At 43.1% G+C, this 20296-nt stretch overlaps 1 protein-coding gene and 1 long non-coding RNA gene across 3 annotated transcripts in view; one reads left to right on the top strand and one right to left on the bottom strand.

Moving 5' to 3' along the window:
* Il20ra (interleukin 20 receptor, alpha) overlaps positions 1 to 15899 on the bottom strand; it is a 48381-nt gene extending 32482 nt beyond the window's left edge. Inside the window, exons 1-2 of one of the 2 annotated variants that reach the window (XM_006512726.1) lie at positions 15851 to 15899; positions 14842 to 15203 (exon numbers count right to left, since the gene is read on the bottom strand). In XM_006512726.1, coding sequence (XP_006512789.1) covers positions 14842 to 14938 — 97 coding nt within the window. In that variant the 5' untranslated portion in view covers positions 14939 to 15203; positions 15851 to 15899. Of the gene's footprint in view, positions 1 to 14841; positions 15204 to 15850 lie in introns of those variants that run through there. The other variant, NM_172786.2, reaches the window with a different exon arrangement.
* The window catches only part of Gm33332, a 56859-nt gene continuing 45327 nt past the window's right edge, over positions 8765 to 20296 (top strand). The window contains exon 1 of the long non-coding RNA XR_380146.2: positions 8765 to 8920. This is a non-coding gene — a long non-coding RNA (predicted gene, 33332). The remainder of the gene's footprint in view (positions 8921 to 20296) is intronic.

Here is a 20296-nt window from a genome sequence, read left to right as displayed (position 1 = left end):
CACCTGGATGACATTTGAAGCTCAACGAGAAAGTGGTCCAATCTTCAGCAGGAGTTTGTTAGAAGTCTATTTATGTCCAAGTGGCTGACCTGGAGTGAGGTTTGAGTACAGGTTCGAAGGGGCTGGATAGAATAGAAGAAGAGGCCAGTGAGATTATCCCAGCGTCAGCCCAGGGAGCAGGCAGGGTTTCCACCTCCATGCAAGCTTGGGGGTAATGCAAGCTCAACGTCATGTAGAGCTGGGCCAGAGAGCTTTGTGGGATGAACAGGTGAAGATATATCAAGGGGTCATTGTCCCTTCGCTTGTTTCAATGATACAAAAAATAACTAAAAGCAGGAGTAACGCTTTTTTAAAAAGATAAGAAAAATACTTGACAAAGGAAACATGAAGTAGGGAGATAGCTCACTCAGTAAAGTGCTTGCCATGCAAGCATGAGAATCCGGGTTCAATCCCCAGAGGGCATGCAAAACCGAAGTGTGGGGTTCTTTATAGCTGGACTTGTGGCTAGGCAACCTGACTCAACCAGTGAGCCCAGGTCCCAGGAAGAAATCCTATCTCCATAAACAAGGTAGACAGCTACTGAAGAATAACACTTAGTCTCCACATGTGTGTATACACATCTGTAGGTGCACACGCACACGCACGCACACACACACACACATCTACATCATCCTCCCAAAGGAAAAGTAAGTTGATAATTAGTAATTCTCTTGTGATTAAAAAAAAAACTACAAAATTTTTGGGAAAATTTCAAGTTTGGAAGCTTGAATGTTCCCTCTGAATAAATGTCCCAGTTGCAATGAGTTATGTTTGTAAGCTCATACTGCTAAGATAATTTGATCAACGTTAAATTAAAATACGTCACACCTACATCATTAACAGGAGCCACTCGCCAATGTAAACGTTATAAAAGACATAATCTGTTTCCGTAGATTATAGCCTGAAAGCACAATCCGACTCTTTGATCCATAGATGTCACACTCTTAATTCTAAACTTGCTGAATCAGAATTCAAGGTTACAGATCTAGAGGGTACATGGGTCCTTTGTGGCCAGCCCTGGTCTCTCTCTTTGCTGTTTTTCCAAATGCACCACGTTCACCAGCCACATCTAATTATAAAAGTCTGGTCTTTTATGTCCTTAGATATTACTGCTCTGTGTCTGCTATGTCTTTTGGAATTAAAACCCTACCATTACTCTACCTGGGCATCATTTACTGAGTACCAGCTTGTGCTATGGTTTTAGCAATCTTCTTCTTCTTTTTTGTAAAGACAAATCTTATTTTTGTATTTTTTATGTATGTGAGTCAGTTGTTACTGTCTTCAGACATACCAGAAGAAGGCATTGGATCTCATTACAGATCCCATTACAGATCTCATTACAGATGGTTGTGAGCCACAATGTGATTGCTGGGAATTGAACTCAGGACTTTTGGAAGAGCAGCCAGTGCTCTTAACTGCAGAGCCATCTCTCCAGCCCCTTAGCAATATTCTTATGGCGTGGGGTCTATACCTCACTGTGGTCTTCATGCCACTGACCATTCTGGACAACAGACATGTATCTGGGTGGAAACTGGTCTTTACAAGAAATATGGAACTCTTCAGACTCATGAACATGTCAGAACTATAGGCTTCCTTTTGGATTTCTTGACTATTGGAGGGGCTAGATCCCTTTGAGTTTTAGAAATTAAAAAGATCTCCATCTCAACAAAGCTGTAAGGGATCGGCAGGGAAGTGTTTGTCAACTTAATGAACTTGAAAATTAAAAACTGGTTGCCTGTACTTGTGAACTAACTCATTTATATTTATAGACCTCCCGGTGCCTATTTCCCTCCTCTTAGACTTTGGTGCCAAATGTGCTCCCATTCACATGCTAAACTTGAATGCTCAACGTTCTATTTGAAAGTGGGGCTTCGGGGAAGTGGTTAGGTTATACAGGCTGAGCTGCGTGGATGCTGTCCATCTCCTTCCTTCTTCCTTCCTTTTCTTTCTTTCTTTCTTTCTTTCTTTCTTCCTTTCTTCCTTCCTTTCTTTCTTTGTTCCTTCCTTCCTTCCTTCTTTCCGTCGTCTCTCTCTCTCTCTCTCTCTTTCTTTCTTTCTTTCTTTCTTTCTTCCTTCCTTCCTTCCTTCTTTCCTTCATGTCTCTCTCTCTCTTTCTTTCTTTCTTTCTCCCTTTCCTTTCAAGATTTCTTTATTTCCTTCCTTCTTTCTCTCTCTCTTTCCTTTCAATATTTTCTTTTCTTTCTTTCTTTCTTTCTTTCTTTCTTTCTTTCTTTCTTTCTTTCTTTCTTTCTAGATTTATTTATTTATTTATTTATTTATTTATTTATTTATTTAATGTGTATGAGTACACTGTAGCTGTCTTCAGACACACCAGAAGAGGGCACTGGATCCCATTTTGGTTGTGAGCCACCATGTTGTTGCTGGGACTTGAACTCAGGACCTCTGGAAGAGCAGTCAGTGTTCTTAACTGCTGAGCCATCTCTCCAGCCCCATCCTGTCCCTTCTTTTTAAAGAACCCCCCCCCAAAGAGATACATTTTACCTTTTACTATGGGAAGATGCTAAGAAAGTGGTGGACTCTGCATTAGAAGGCAAGTTTTCACCAGACCTACTGGTATCTTAATCTTGGAATGTCTAGCCCCAGTCTGAGGAGCTATGAGAAATCTGTTTCTGCTGTTTAGAAGTCTCCTGCCTGCAGTGTCTTTCCTTGCACCCTGAGCAGATGAAGAGACTTGGTTTTTGAAGGAACAAGGAGCTCAGTTTAATCCACAAAACAGCTCTGAAATGGAGCCCTGCGCCTACCCTCGGGTCCTTCCAAAAAAGAAGGTAAAACTGAGCCTTGCGACTCTAATATAGTTTCATTATTCGATTGGCTGATTGACTGATACTGTGGTAACTGGGGTTGGACCCAGGGCTTTACACTCTGCTGCTCCACCCTTCAGAACGGGTGAGGCTACAGTCATCCACGACTGTGCCTGGGTCTGTTAGGTGGGTTTTATAAAATGCAGCTGTTACAATGCTTCTAAGAGTTGTCTGCGATGCGTTGTCTAGGTATGGTCGAATAATATGCGATTTTGTTTCCTCATGATCTCAAAGCTAATACCAAAACATTACTTATGTTTCAGTTTAGAGGCTGGAGAGATGGCTCGGCAGATAAGAGCACTTGGGGCTGTTGCAGAGGACCAGAGTGCAGTTCCTATCACCTACACCAGGGCAGCTCAGAACTGATTATAATTCCAGCTCTAGGAGATCTGATGCCCTTATCTGGGTTCTGAGGGCAACATGCAGCTGTGCATGTTCAGGTGCATGCCTGCATGTGTGTGAGAGATAAATACATACTAAATAAATATTTTTTAAATGTTGCAGTTATTTTAATACTTGAGAATAAAAGGTATTTTCATTTTGCTATGCTTTAGAAAGTAAGAAGGTATAGATAGATTCATGCCTGCTGTACTCTCAAAAGATGCATCTCTCCAAGAGAAAGCACAAAGAGCCAGCATGAGGAGATTCTGGGGTTCCTCATAGTTTTCTCCTTTGAAGTTTCAACATTCTTACATTTATATTAAGGATTACATGTTCAACAAGCAACGGGAAACAGACTGAAACAAGGAAGGGCCAAATGCAGCCACTTCTGGGGACTATGTGAGACCAAGCTGCTAAAGCCCGTGACTACCTACAAAAATCTCAACCTTGAGGACATCCTGCCCAGTCTTGCCCAGGGGGGAAAAATGTTCCCAGCTCCCCGAGCCCATTCTGTTTCTCTAAGCTGGCACAAGAAAGGATCACATGGCTCTGAGTTACTTAGCAGAGTGGGACAGCATGTCTTAACGCCTTTGAGTACACCATATGACAAATGCATGCATTGTTGGGAGGCAAGCCATGCAGCGACCTGTTATGCTGACAGAACCATGGCATTGGTGCAGACCCCAGACTCACTTGAGCATCTCAGCTGTGGTGAAACTGCTTGAGCCACCAAATCTTTATAGTTTGATGTATAGCTTGAAGTCACCTGGGTGTGCTTATGTGGCACACTGGAGCAGCATGACCTGCAGATGCCCGGCAGCTCTTTGATTATCATTTGAATGAAAGAAGAACAGCCCATGATAAGTGGCTGGTTCAGACTGTAAACTCATTTCTCAATAGGGAAACACCTTAGTAGGCATGTAAGGAAAAACACAACACAATGCGAAACAAATCTCTCAGCCCTGAGTGAGTTGGCTATTTGTAGGAAACAAGGTTAAAGGCACTGAGTACAAAATGCACCAGAGGGTGATTAGCCTATTTCAGGAAGTTAAAAGACATAATAACTCCATCTTAATCTCCAAAGAACAAAACAGGTAGGACTGCTTTCAAGTGAGTTATCTGAAACACTGGTGTGACTTCAGGGTGCTGGAAACCAAGGAGTTTTTCTGTTGCAAATTGTAAACCATTTACCATGAAATATATTAGCAGCTTTCTCTTCCTCTCCCAGCTAATTGCATACTAAGTATCCATGAAAAGTAAGTCCTAACAGTGTTTTATGACTGAGTACTTAACTGGGAAGAAATACACATATTACCTAACTGTATGCTTTGGTGTTAACATCAGTTCCTTTGAACTTGGTTTTCTTCCAGCCACCCCTGCTGTTCTTTCTGAGTCCTCTCTGTTTTACTTGTGTGTGCCTCAGTTTCTCTGACTTGTCCATTATATAAGGCACTGTGATTTATTATATCCCATTGGCTGCTGTTAATTGTTTTCACATGCGCAGGTTAGGGACGTTCTAGATGCACACTGGAGCCTACGCCTATTTTTACCACTCAGTAAGCACACTCTAAGCAAGTTACTTAACTTTTTGTCTCAGTTTCTCCACTTGCAACAATGTAACAATCAACCCGCCTCTTGGGCTTGTTTCTAATTAAACAATATTCTTGGCAGAGCATGGCACGAAGAAAAAGCTGAATAAAATAATTGTTAGCTTGGCATTATCCTCCATAGTAACTATTCTCATTTTATAGCTGGCTGGATAGGAGCTTAGGGAGGCTGTATGACTAGCTCCGAGGAATTCAGTTCTTTGGCAGATGCAGAAGCCCAAGTGTCCTTGGCTCTGTTTGCTAGGATACTCACCCACTGCCTTCAGGAATACTCCAAAGAACAGTGTTGTGGAATTAAAAAATATGGGATCAGTCTATTTTGCATGTTAAAGAGGGTAGTTTCTAAGGGCAGAAGAAAGTCAACAGGATAAATTACTTCTTTGAAGTTTTTGTGGTGGAAAACCATAATCATAATTCATTTAGTGAGGCATAGTGGGGGGTTATGATGGGCTAAAAATAAAAATTATGATAGGCACTGAGGTATACACATAAGGTTCCCTTCTCGCATAGCAGATATTCTGAGTCTGGGACATTACCCATCACTATTTATGATTGGGAAACCTGACCATTAGCTATCATTGGAACAGAGATTGCTATGGTAATCTACAGAATACTTGAGCCCCAAATAATGACAGAAGAGACAGGGACAATGCAGTGACATCGATGCCTATGACAGTGATAATGATGCTGTAAGCATCCCTCAGTAGGAAGGGAGAGGAGGGTGACAGGATGCTCACCCAGAATTCCACCCACCACACCCTCCTGTCTTCCTGCTTCACCTGGTCTTGGAGCTGTCAGAAAAGATGAGTACATAAGAGGTGGGAGGTGACCTGAAGTACCAGGGCTGCAGCTTCCTTCAGGTGGTCCCCTGTGCTGGGATGAAGGCTGTTTAGGGATGCTTTTGTTTCCTAGTCACCTACTCTCTGGTAAGTAAACCCAAGACACTCACTGATTCATCGAGGTGGACAGTTTCTACAGCTAGTCAGTGGTTCCAAATCTGGAATGACTGCTCATGTTTTCCCCACAAAACATAGCATGACACATCCTTCTGTCCATAGTGTACATTTACATGGGTGAATGGAGGGTAAGTCATGCAGGGAAACAAACAATCAAAAAAAAATCTTGGCGTTATTCTGTTTAGTCACACCTCAATATGCAAGTCTATGTGCTTAAACATGCTTTTATGCATTTTGAAGCAAGTAGAATTTCAAATAGAGACTTGTTTCCCTTCCCCCCTCCCCCCATGAATATCTTGGAATCTACCCATCAAAGACGTCTCTTCAAAACAGTTTAAGAGGCTTATGCCTGTCCTGATGGTACTGATTAGCTTGGGGCATCTGGGGTATTGTTCCTATTAGTAACAGTGTTTTTAGAAGTAGCTGCTAAACATGTAACAACAGCAAGAACAACAATAACAACGGCAGCCGTAACAACAAACCCAGTCTTTGGATTCAACAGTGCTTTGCTTTTGCACAGTGTAGCATTTTACAGCTGACTGTCCAAGGTTCGTAAAAGTGGTATGAATGCTTTGGAAACTGCAGTTTGCTCCCCAAAGATTCAGCTTAGTCACTAACTGAGATTCCTGGACTCATGTATGTTGCACACTACCTGCAACTCTGAAGAAAAGGAATTTAGGATACCCTCTCTTGAGAGGTTCTGTGCACAACCTGCCCCAGGGGCCTCCTTGGGAAAGGCTGTGGTTAATCTGAATCTACCGACTCTGTCGTCTGCTACAGACCCTGCCCCTTTGTCACTGCATCTCCTGGATTATCTTCCCTTCCCTTCTTCTTTAGAAAAGGAGCTTTCTAAGAACAAATGACCAATTTCCCCACACTTTAGGATGTTAAAAAGAATAGTAATTCTTAAACGTAGGCTGGTGTCTCTAATCCTTGATATATGTCTCTGAGAGAAAAATCTGCCAGCAAGAATACAGTTGAAGGCCAAAACATCTGGGATCACTACAGTGTTGGAATGAACTGTGATTGGAAGAACCAAGTTCAATTGATAGACACCTTTTAATATCAGCCCACATCTTCAATTTTACTTTTAGCTCCCTTTGAAACTTGTTCTTTCTGTTCTCAATCCTAGAGGCAGTACAATTCTTCACCTACATCACCATTGTTAAAGTCTTCAGAGAGCCAACGAGAGAAAAGTGTGGAAAAAAAAAAACAACAGAAAAATGTGAGGGAGCTTTAAAGTCACAATATATTGAGAGTTGGAAATAAAATATGAAGTGATTTAAAGATGGAAAGGACGGACAAAGGGCAGCAGAGGGAGAGAGGGAAAAACAGACTCCTTCTCACCCCCATTTGTATCAATGAATTGTAATGAAGAATTCCTGTCTGGATTCAACACACATACACACCACACTCACACATACAGCGTGTGCATGCACACAAATACACACATACATGCATGCATGCACGCACACACACACACAAACACAGACAGACAGACAGACAGACAGAAACACACACATTCTCTCTTTCTGTCTCTCTGTCTCTCTCCTTAATTTGAAAATCTGATGATTTAGGGATGGTTCAATATATACAAGTCAATAAATACCACGAGCCATATAAATGGACTGAAAAACAAATAAAATCACACAGTCATCTTAACAGATGCACACAAGATCTTTGACTGCTGAAATGAAGCACAGTCCAAGCCTTGTACCATGTTGTTTTAAGTTTCAAGAAAGTCACCAATAGAGTCTACTTCTGTTCACTCTTGATTTAGATTTTGAGGAAATGAAGCTGACAGACAGATTTCAGTCTGTCTAATTGAACACCATGGAGATATCCATTCCAAACACTGTTAGACAGGACATTTCTATAGACCAGTGATTCTTAGCCTTCCTAATGCTGTGACCCTTTAATACAATTCCTCATATTGTGGTGACCCCAACCATAAAATTATTTTTGTTGCTACTTCCTAGCTGTAATTTGCTATGGCTATGAATTATAATGTAAATATCTGTGCTTTCTGGTGGTCGTAGGTGACCCCAAGGAGGTCAGGACCCACAGGATGAGAGCCACTGCTCTAGGGTGACTCCCCTCTGTAGTGGCAAGCTGGTGCCTTGTTGTTTCTGAGAGTGAGCGGGATGAGGGCAGACCTTTTTAGAGTTGAATTATGCCTCGGGAAATCTGTAGAGCTAGGCGCAATAAAATGAATGGGGCTCTACTTGCTGTGTATCCCTCGAAGAAGGCTGGCTTACCTAGGTGCTTATACTAATTTGCAATATTCAAGAAAAGGAAAAAAAGTCAGTATAGAAGTAGGCAGCTAGATATTTCATGGAGAGGAATCCACAGCCAGTAGCAGTTCCCTAGAGTTGCCATGGTAATGTACCACAAAGGGGGTGGCTGTAAGATATAGAGAGGAACTTTTGGAGGCTAGACATCTCAAATCAAGGTGTCCTCTGGCTATTCTGTCCTTAAAGGTTCTTGGGAGGCCTACTCTCTCATCCCTTCCAGTTTCTGGGGCTCATGGGTTTTCTGGGCTTATGGTGGTTGTAACTTCAACCTTTGTACATCTTCCATGGGACCTTTCAGAGTTCTCTTGTCTTCGGGTAAGTGCACCAGTCTGGCCTAAATACAGACGACTGGGTAATGAGGTATTTTAAGTTATACCCACAAAGACTCCGTTTCCAAATGTATTAAGGGGCCATGGATGGCCTGGGTTTCAGAGACCTTAACACCAACCATCTACTGCTGTGCTGATAGAGTTGGGACTTTCCCAGAAATAGGATATAAACTGGGCCAATGAGCCACCCACTTCACACTTATTCATTAAAATTAGCAGGGCCTTTCAAGAACTCTGTTGACTCAGGAAGTGGGACATGGCATCTTTATTAAAAACCACAGCTTAGCACATGCACCCTTCCCTAACTGTTTGTGGTTTGATTCAGTGTATTGATGCGACAGAGAACTGCAGAGCACAGTGACTTGTTCTGCCAATGACCTGGAGGTGGGTCTGTACCCACAGGACTCCTAACTCCTACCCACCGGGTAACCACCACTTTCAGAAAGAACATCCTCTCTGCCATGCTGCCGTTTCTTTGTTCAGATGTGTTTTGTAAGTAAGAAATGTATGTGAAAAAAAACATTAGTACCAGGTAATTTAGAGATAGAATTCGCTTAGTGTAAGATTTACCTTCCTTTTGGTCTTATGGAAATATTTAAATTAAAAAGATTAGTGTATATTAAATTGTAAATATTTGATGTAATATTTGCATTATATTTGTATCTTATTTCTAAATATTTAGGTCTATAAATATATAAATCTATATTATATAATATATTTATGATATATGAATATCTGATGTAATATATAGAATTAAGACAGGAAACTTTTATTTGCTGAATTTATATGCATTTTTCTTTTTTTTATATGCATTTTTCTAAAGGCACCTAATATTTCTTTTTCTGTTAAGACGTGTTTATCTTCCGTTGCATCTTTCCTTCTGATCTACGTAGGAAGAACGTGACATGGTGCATTGTCCTAGTTCCCTTTGTACCATGGTGACAGGGACACCCAGCAGAAGAATTTAGGAGAGGAAGGTATTCTTTTGCATCAAGATATTTTGGAGGGGTTTCTGCTTATGGCAATGGGAGGTTGGAGGGGGGAAGCAGCTCTTCCTGTAGAGGCAGAAACATAAGGTAGCTGCTGTCTACCTGGCACAGACCAGGAAGCAGAAACAGTAGGCCAGAGCCAAGGACAGGAATCTGTCCCCAGGGATCGACTTCTGCTGACCAAGCCCACTCCCTAAGCAGACAGCCTTTAGGACAGGCCTACAGACTGGGAAGGAGCATTCAAGACATGAGCCTCTGTGGGACATTTCAGACTCCAACTGCCACCAGCATACATTGTAGTAAGACCTTTCCTACAGGAGGCTCGCCCTTGCGCTCTGACTAGATCAGATGTCCTGTTCTATGTTTCTGTAGATCTTTTTCCTCAGTTCTGGCATTTGCACCCTAATATTTCTGTCTTTCTCCAAAGACTACATGAAGAAAGAATCTTTTGCTTGTCAGTTAGGAGTCTAGAACAGTTCCTATGTGTGTAAGTGAATGATACTGAATGAATGAATGAATGAATGAATGAAAAGACACCAAAGAAAAATTACTTAAAAAATTACACTGAGGATATACTTCATTTTTTTTGAGAACACAAAGTGGAAGTATAAAACACTAAGTCCATTTTGTATAATCTGACCACCTCAAATTCTTCATTCCTCTGTACATGAAAGTCTATTTTGCACTTAATATCTATGAACTATTAAGTGCAGAAATGCAGCAATATCTTTTCTTTGTGCATACACACACACACACACACACACACATATTGGTTATTTTACTTGTTTATATTTCAAATGTTGTCCCCTTTCCCAGTTTCCCTCTGCAAGCCTCTATCCTCTTCCCTTCCTCCTTGTCTCTATGACTGTGCTCCCCCCCCCCCCACCTACCCATATCCCTCTATGCTGGGGCAATGAGCCTTTACAGGACTAAGGGCCTCCCCTCCCATTGATGCTAGATAAGGCCAACCTCTGCTACATCTGAGGCTAGAGTCATGGGGTCCTTACATATGTACTATTTGGTTGGTGGTTTAGTCCCTGGGAGCTCTGGGGGATCCAGGTTAGTTGAGGTTGTTGTTCTTCCTATGGGGTTGAAAACCCCTTCAGCTCCTTCAGTCCTTCCCCTAAATCTTTCCTTGGGGCTCCTGTGCTCAGTCCAATGGTTGGCTGTGAGTATCTGCATCTGCATTGGTCAGGCTCTGGCAGGGCCTCTCAGGGAACCCCTATTCCAGGCTCCTGTGAGGAAGTGCAGGAATCTTAGGAGCTAGCTGATGCAGATGCTGATGCTGATGCTGATGCAGAAAGGTGAATGCCATCGTCTGTGCTGAGAGCACACTGTGGCACTCCTGTGTGCTGATGGTGTGGAAAGTAAAACAGAAGCCCTCATATCTACTCTCAGCTTTTGCAGTGCAGTGTGGTTCCCAGCCTGACACTTCTGCAAGACTTCCTTTCAGCGGTGGACACAGACCACTGGAGATACTAAAGAGGAGAAGCTCCTGTGTATGCAGCTGGGAAGCAGTCCCCCTTTTCTCACTATAGAAACCGTCTTGCTGTCTGTGTATAGACCTTGGGGTACATGGTAGATGTTGAGAGTTGAATTGTACTTGCCAAGAGAAGTAACTGAAATTCTGACACTCCCCCCCCATCCCCAACCAGTACCTCACAACCTTAATTGGAAACAGGACCTTTCCAGTCAATGCTCACTTGAAATTCTTACAACATGGGAAGGCACGAACACAAATGCAGACAGACACACAGAATCTTCAAGAAGACCATGTGGAGGTACACAGAGAGGTGGCCACTTGCAGGGGGGATCAGACAAGGTGGTGATTGGGACAGTATACTTAGGAACACTTGACACTGTCAGCAACTGAAAGCTGGAAGCTGGTCTTGTAGTAGAACCCCCACCCCCTCAGTACTTAGGAAGAGTGAGCCTGCCAGCACCTGGTGCCTAGACTTCCAATTTCCACAACCGTGAGCAATAAAGCTACGTGTTTTTAAGCCACACAGCTTGTCATACTTTGTTATGGCTGCTCTAAAACAATTAATGTGGTTATCTATTTTCTCTGAAAGAATACCTTGTTTATTTAAGAGAATTCTGTAAGAACTGCCAGGTTAATCGGAAGCAAGAAGGCGGAGGCAGATGTAGGGAGAAGTAGGGAAGGGGGGAATTTAACTGGTGAAAACATGTAAACAAGTGTGCCGAAAGTATTCATTGCAGACAAAACGTTTTCGTTCTTTAATTGTGTGGAAGGAGACTGACTCTCCATCTACAGAGGAAGCTGGGGAACATACCTATGAGGAAACGAAGTGTGACTGGGGCAAGTCTGGGCAGTACAGGGTATTTATTCTCATCCTCTGTGGTACACAGAACTGGCTACACAGCACAGGGAGTGAGTGGGTAGAGTCGTGAAAGCCGCCATCTTGGTGGCTCAAGATGGAATGTGATAACCGCCCTCAAAAAGCAGGAAGAACTCTGTACAGATAACATTTAAAATCATTTAAAACTTTCCTTTCGGAAGAGTGCCTTGGTTGTACAAACACCCCACCCTCACAGACATCAGGAATTCTAGAGAGAACAGTAAACCATACTTTCTTTCTCTGTAGCTCAAAGAGGCAAGCAGCGAGTCACCTCTGCTAGACAGGCAAAAGTGTACTAGTATGCAATTCTGCGTCTGGCCAGAGTTTGTCTCACAGAAGAGAAAATAGATGAGAAGAGGGCCCCTGTAGGTTGCAGAAATTATGGCTCAGGAAAGGACAGCCTGGCCAGGTTTCTCATTTAGTAAGGTAGCCATCCCATCAAACTCTGCAGGAAGTCAGCCCAAGAAGTCACAAATGTATTCGGAGAAACCATGAAAATAACACAGCGAAAGGGGGCGTGACACAACGTCATGTAAGAGGCTGTGAACAGAGAGTGCAGAGGCTGCAGTTATGGTAACTGCCTCCTGGATCGGAACACATACTCCTTATCCTGTGGGACCTTTCAGCTCAAAATAGACACAGAGAATGGATGAGAACAAGGAGCACGTGTTGTGCTGTTTATGGAAGGCCTTTTTTACTGTGGGCAAGGTATCTTGCCTGTCTGGGTAGCGAGTTTCCTGTGAGACTTGCTCAAACAGGGGACAGGTAATGAATTACCCCTGATGTTGCAGGGGTAATTCAAAGAAGCAGCAGTTGGGTAGGATGTCCAGTTAAGACCTATGAAGTCTGGCTTTCCATTTAGGAGATTAAGGGAAGACACAGTGAAGTGGAGTTAGCCAGGGTAGACGAGGGAGGGCCATTCTATCAGAGGGAACTGCGAATATGGATCCTGGACATTTGGCTTGCTCTGGGAACTTGGTAAAGACAAGAAGGGGAGTAATTAAAGTAAGGAGAGAGAGGGAGAGAGAGAGAGAGAGAGAGAGAGAGAGAGAGAGAGACAGAGAGAGACAGAGACAGAGACAGAGACAGAGACAGAGAGACAGAGAGAAAGGGAGGAGGAGGAGGAGGAGGAGGAGGAGGAGGAGGAGGAGGAGGAGGAGGAAGGGGCAGGTCACATAGAACCCTGCAGGATTTAGAAAATTGCAAAAGCCATGGAAGCCTTTGTGGTGTTGAACAGGGCCATGCTGTCTGAGGAATTCACTGTTCCCACTCCTATAGGCTTAAAGCGTCTGTTTACATAATGGTGATGATGGATCCTCTTCCTTGCGGAGAGACAGAAACGACACACAGAGAAGATGACACAGGCATGATCTTTAGGATGGAGGTTAATAGCCCATAGGATGAATCTGGTAAAACCTCTGCCCAGAGAGGCAGGGAGTCATTAATAGTGTTACGCAATGTAACCCTTAGGGAACAATGGGGACATTCAAAATTCCCGTAGTGGTGTACCTTAAATGAAACATCAAAATGTGTATAAAATGTTGATGCCACATGCAATGTTGTTTCTCTTTGGGTGTCCTGGGATAATTCAGCCTGATCCTATCAACACTTGTATAGCTCTGAATTTTGTGCAAAAGCAGTCCCAAAGTTAAACTATTATCTATTCATGAATGCTAGTGTTATACAGTTCTTAAAAGTCCATATTCGCGCAGAAGTGAAGATTATCCATGGGTTCAGTGGTTAAGTGTAGGAACGGTATCCAAGCACCTACTATACCTTCTAACTGGTTTTCCTGTATTCATGAAGTACGTGTGGAGGTCGGTCCCATGCTAAATGCTGGGTCTCATAGATCAAAAAAAGCCCAGTGGTGTGTGTGTGTGTGTGTGTGTGTGTGTTTATGTGTGCGTGTGTTTGCTTTAGATTTTGCTGTTAAGTTAGGAGTATTGCTGCCTTCTAATATCATTTTGCCCAGTTAGTGAGCAAGTTTTATTTCTCACATTAACACCAAGCAAGTTCAGTATGGTAGCTCTATTGCACTCACTGTATGCAGAGATCTTCCCGTAATCATTCATATAGATGTATATGTATATGTGTGTGTATATGTGTGTATACATATGCTTGTCTCTCATCCCCCTTGATGACCATACTTAAATCTCTGTCTAGACCTTTTATAATAAACTTCAACTGTGCTTTAAAAACAGAAAATGAATTCATATCAGGGATATTTGAATAAGCCTTTTCACATTTGGCTTATCTTGGATTATTAAAATATAACCATATACTTGCATAAATTTAGAACTTAGAAAATAATCTTCTTGTATAGACTACACGGTTCAGAAACCGCTCCAAGGCCAGCGTGCATGCTTCCGGCCTCTGAAAGGTAGTGAGCATCATGTTTTCTCTGATTGAGGTCTCACTTTTTTTCCCCACTCGCTGGTTTTTCCAGGCTGGAGCACAGGTGCTTGAATCAATTTTATAAAATTACAATTGATATTTTGGGAAGCTTTGTGGCTGTTGTCTTTAATTGAAACCGTGAGATACCTTGCTGAGATACCTTGCTTTTTAAAGAGTATGTTTTTATATGGCAGAAAAACAGAAAGAAGGAAAAAAAAAGAAAGAAAAAGAAACTTTTAAAAAGTGAATCAGCTTGGCTTTCTGAATTCCAGCGGTTACGGTTTAAACTTTAAAACAACAGAGAAAATCCTTCTAGTGCTTTATGTCTTACTGTTTTATGCTTTGTTATTTCTCAGAAGTACGTATACGCACACGTCAGGATTGCCAGGAAAACGGGATGTGGCTTACCCTTTTGGGGCTGATTTGGCTTTTCCAAACTCTGATCCAAGCTCCCACAGGCTATGAATCTTGGACTTGCCAAGGTTTTAGTGCGAGCCGCCCCTTGCCATCACTGTCACCAGTTTCGAGGTACAAGTTTTGGGCCACTCAGGAGGGCTACTACCACCCCTGTACCCCCCAACCCCAGCTCGGATTCAGCAAGCTGGAGCCCGGCGTGGACCCTTTCAGGCTCCTGCCAGGTAGCCCTTGCCGAGAGGAGCGACTCTCCTACCTGCGCGTCCCGAAGCGGCCAGCAGCAGAAGCAGCGTGAGCAGCAACAGTGGCGGCGGGTCCGGGTGGCCCGGCGCCGGGGTCCCGGGAGTGTGCATGGGCTGTCAGTTCGGGTCACATCTCGGGAACGCGGCGTGGCCTCCCCGGGGCTCCTCTGCAACAGCGAGACCCGGGCGATGGAGCCCAGAGTCTGCTGTGCACAACCAGCTCCCCCTGCAGGGAGTCCACGCGAGGGTGGCTGTCTGGGTTTCAGTTCTGAGTCCACACAGGCTTCAGGGGGTGATGGAGAAGCCGATGAGCTCTGACTCAGTACAGCAGAGTCTTATCATTCACTTGAAATGTCAGGTTTCATCCCGGAAGAAGCTGGAAGGGTGAAATAGGTACATATTTCTCAACTTACTGTTAGGCATGCTGCTTACCCTAGTCGAGATTTCCTCCCCACACCCCGAAGTCAGGTATCTTTGCATTTTACAGAAGAGCAGATGCAACCTCAAAACACAATAGAAGTCTCCCAAATGGGAGAGGGCCATCCCCCAGCTAAGAGAAAGAAAGGAAAAGCCAGGGAACACTGTGACAGAGATGTGCAAGCAGACCTCAGGGCTCCTCCTTTCTAGGTAGCTGTAAACATTAAACACAATGCGAAAAGAAACAAATTAACCATGTACTTCAGGCAGACTCTCTCTTTCCTCCATAGACTCCTGTTGCAAATGCACAAATAAAGAGAAATAGCCCTAAAATTGAATCAACAGACATCTAGAAGAGTCTCAATAACTAAAAGAAAACAAAACAGACGAACAAAGAACCCCTTTTGTGGTGGAGGCAGTCAGAGATGCAGCCGTTTTTAGAATGCCTTACACTCCTGTTTTCACTCCTGTTTTTTTTCCGGCTCAAAGAGTCCTAAGAGTCTTGGATTGGATTTGAAGGCTTCTGGAGGGTTAAAGCAGACCCTGCTATTCAGTTGTGCTTCTAGTTCACACCGGTAGGGGGCCCTGGAGGAGGAGGGACAGGACCTGTTAGCTGTCCTAGTTTCCAGCTTCTTCAGATACACGAAGAATTTGCCTCGCTGGCTGGACCCAATTCTCATGGGTCCAAATCTCCATTTAGTGAAATTCCTTTATCTTCTGTGTAGTCATGTCTTCCTTTTGTTTCTCCAGCCTTAGGAGTGGAAACTGCAATCAGTAGCTACTAGTTTCAAACTTCGACTTCTTTTCTCAGTGATCGGTTCTCTGACATCTGCCTGTTAACTGTCATGTTTCTTTCCTTTCCTGCACAAACTGGGCTCTTACTGATTCATATGTAATCCCTGAAAAAAGTAAGAAGACAGTATGATAGCAACATATTCTTTTTATATCAATGTTAGGACATGTATGCATTTCTGTTTAAATATGACTCATTCATAGCCTTAAAGGAGCTAGCTCAAGCAGACAGCTACCTTGCTTTTTCAACTTACACACATATTTCTTGGGAGATAGTCTACAGCCTGTTCTCTTAGGCTAGAGATTGGAAGACAGCCAGACCCTGCCCTCTCTGGTGTTCTTTCTGATAGTACTCATGGGTAGCCAATCCAAGGTTCACTTGCAAGGACTGATCTTTCTATAGTAACAGATCCCTTATGTCTCTGCGAAGGCTGAGTTTGGCCCTGGGACTTCCTAGGTTCGAACTCAGTGATGTTTCCCATGCGCTGGAGAGGAGAGTTTCACATCTTATTTTAAACCTGTTACCCAGAGCTCGCCTTAGGGCACTTCTTTAACATCTTTTAGTATTTTTTTTTCCTTTGTACTCTTACGTTCTAACTTCCAAGCATATCTGTTAATTCCAGGTAAAGAAACAGTCCTTCCCAGGTTAAATAAACTCGAGTGTATCCTCCAGAGATCTGAGAATTAACACAATCACATAGGTAGTTTCTTCAACTTATCTATATTACAACAGCGTGTCACCTTTTATCACAGTGAAATCTTAGCTTGGAGTCAAATGGACTAAGAGTTTCTGGGTTTTCTATAAAACAAAACAAAAACCAAAAAGACCCTCATGAACTAGTTAGCATCACCCCACAACTCCCACTTCCAAGCACGAACACCACACACACACATACGCGCACACACACACACACACACACACACACACACACACATCAACAAAATACATATTTTCCTATTCCATTTTAAGTCCTGAATAGTTTCCAGGCATGTTTAGCTTTGTCAACTTGACACAAATTGGGCAGAGAGCCTCAATCAGGAATTGTCTGCATTGGGGTGACCTGTGGGCATATCTGTATGAAACTGTCTTAAGATAATTGATGGAGAAGACCCAACTTACTTCAGGCAACGCAATTCCTTAGGCAGGAGGTTCATCCCTGTATAAGAGCAGAGAAATTGAGCTGATGCAAGCAAGGAAGCAAGCAAGGGAAGAAGCAAGCAAGGAAGGAAGCAAGGAAGCAAGCAGGCAGGCAGGCAGGAAGGAAGGAAGGAAGCAAGCAGGCAGGCAGGCAGGCATATATGCATTCTTTCCTGCCATCTTTGTGGTGATGTGGTGTAGCTTGCCAATAAAAGTTTCTACCTTGGCTTCCCATGGTGATGGACCTTAACTTTGAATTGTAAGCTGAAATAAATCCCACCCCCAAGCAGCTGCTTGCCAGGGTATTTTATCACAGCAACTGACGTGAAACTAGAGCACCCGGTATGATATGTAATATTAATATTATGATGTTAGTGATTGCGTCACTTGAACCAGACACTACACTAAGGATTTGACATATGCTGCCTCCTTTAACTCCAAGAATCCTACGAAGTAGTCACATTACCCAAGTTTCAAAGAAAGCAGACAGGCTTGAATATGTTTCTTCTTTAAGAGCAACAGGAGTGGAACTGGAGCTCTGCTACGCTAATTTCAAAGTCTCTTTCTTTAGCACTTTTCTTCTTTGCCGTTTACATTTAAGAAAATGAAGTGAATAACCTTGAAGATTGAACTCTATAGGTGAGCAGGCCAATCAAATGCTTACAGTTGTTGATTTATGTTTCTAGGTTGTAAACTGCATAGTGAGTGGGAGAAAATGTGTCCTTTCCTGAAAATCAAGTACAGCCAGAGGCAGGTCTGTGTGAATGTGACTGCTTTTAAAGTCCACTTGAGTGGCTCGTAGTTACAGGAGAACCTCGGTGAGAAGGAGTTATTTGTAACAGGTTGAGGGTGGGGTACAAATGCAGAAAAGAGTCTTCGGGAGGTGGTCAGTAAGCATCCAAGCCCTCTGTGGTTCCCAGAGTCTTGTCAGTGTCCTGTCATTTGTTCTGTGTGGGATTTAGAGAGCCCTAGCAATGCTTCTGTTTTATACCATCAGCTTAAATGCAAATTTTATCTAATATCTAAAATCCTATAAAAATTCTGTCCCTCCAACTCTTCCACAAAACCATTTTATTTAATCACTTGTCTTTTGGGGAATAGGCTATGCTTTTCTTTAAAAAAGGTAATTCTTGGATATGTTCAGTGGCCGATCACTTCATTAGCTTCTAGAGGGCTTCATTGTTCAACCCCAGCCCTGAAGCAGAGTTGTAACTTGAAGCATAATATACAAAGAGGAAAACGGGCAAAGGAGTTGTAGCTCTCTGAATCCTCACAAAGTAAACGCTCTGGTAAGCACCACACAAGGCCACGGAGCCAAAGGTTCCCACACCAGGTACCCAGTTAACAGCTCTCATCTTAGAATAGTTCAGTGGATTCTCTCAAGTCTGGCTTCTTTCACTTAACTCTACACTTACAAATGTGTGGTGGTTTGAATAAAAATGGCCCTAAGAGCCCATCGGGAGTGGTACTATTAGGAGGTGTGGCCCTGTTGGCGTAGGTGTGGCCATATTGGAGGAAGTAGTCTCTGGGGACGGGCTTTGAGGTTTCCAAGGCTCAAGCCAGGCCTAGTGGCTCGCTGTCTTTTCTTGCGGTCTGCTGATCCAGATGTAGAACTATTAGCTCCTTTTTTTTTAGCACCATATCGTCCTGAGTCCCCACCATGCTTCCTGCCATGATGATATTGGACTACTGAACTTCGGAACAGTAAGCCAGCCCCAGTTAAATGATTGCCTTTATAAGAGTAGTTGTAGTCATGATGTCTCTTTACAATAATAATATCCCAATTAAGACAAAATGTTATTCATGTTGGGGCCGGAGAGATGTCCCTCTGACCAAGAACGCTTGCTGCTTCTCTCAGGTTTGGTTCCTGGCGCCAGCAGGGCAGCTCACTATTATCTCCGATTCTAGGGATTCTGGCGCCCTCTTCTGGCCTTCATGGGCACCAGGCATACATCTGGTGCAATACCTACAAGCAGGCAGGCATTCATATGTATAAAATTAAAATCAGTCAATTTTTAAAATGTATTTTAAAAAGTTATCCATGTTGTTGCTTATAGCTATAGAAAGATCCATTTTAGGACCACCCCTCAGGTCACACACACATTCAGGTTTTGCTGATATAGTTTCTAGTTTGGGTCTTTTAGCCTTTGGACCCTTTTGACATTCTTGCATATTCCACGTTCGCACGTATGTGTATTTTCATCCTCTGTATAATTAAGGATGCAATTTTAACTTAAATAATTTGTGCCAAACTGGGCTTCCAAAGGCACAGTACCGTCTTGCGTTCTCATCAGCTATGGAAGACAGTTCTTGCACATCTTTGCCTGAGTGTCCCACTTACTCCGTAACTGCGGATATCTTAAAGGGCAGACTCCGTAACTGCGGATATCTTAGAGGGCAGACTCCATAACTGCGGATATCTTAGAGGGCAGACTCCGTAACTGCGGATATCTTAGAGGGCAGACTCCATAACTGCGGATATCTTAGAGGGCAGATAACGCTATGCGCTGTGGGTTTCATTTACATTTTTTCTGGTGTCTGAATGACACTGAGAATTTTTTGAAAGTTTTTATTTTTAACAGTATCATAGTTGTATACAGTGCACTGTGATTTTGTTCTCCCTGCATTGCCAGACTTTATCCCCCTTTCCCGCTAACCTCTCCCTTTTTCCTAAGAGTACCCCTCCTCCTTTGGCGTCAGTCTCTGTATCCAGATCTCATGCAGGTGTTCACAGCTGCTGTGTGTTTGTGACTCTAGTGGCCACATAGTGTCAAGCAGGTAGCATTTTATAGCATTCTTTTCTATCCTCTGGATCTCACAGTCTTTCCAACCCCCTTTCTGCAATGTTCCTGGTGTCTACAGTAGGTCATACAAATACCCAGTTTAGGACTTTGACCAGCTGTGAGTTTCTGCTTTGATTCATTGACAGAAGAGGTCTCTCTGACTAGAGCTGACAATTGCATTAACTTAAGGATATAATCACAAATATTTAGAAAGTAATTTAACTCTATGTCCATTTTATGAAACATCAACAAGTCACAATAGTGATTTCCCGGGAGGTGGGGCTACTGAGAGCACGAGGAGCCCTCTGGGGTTCTAGAAACAGCCTGCATTTTCATCTA

This window comes from Mus musculus, chromosome 10 (genome assembly GCF_000001635.26).
Source record: "Mus musculus strain C57BL/6J chromosome 10, GRCm38.p6 C57BL/6J".
Classification (NCBI taxonomy): domain Eukaryota; kingdom Metazoa; phylum Chordata; class Mammalia; order Rodentia; family Muridae; genus Mus; species Mus musculus.
Note: the sequence above shows the minus strand (reverse complement) of the source record. Positions and strands in the feature narration are given on the sequence as shown.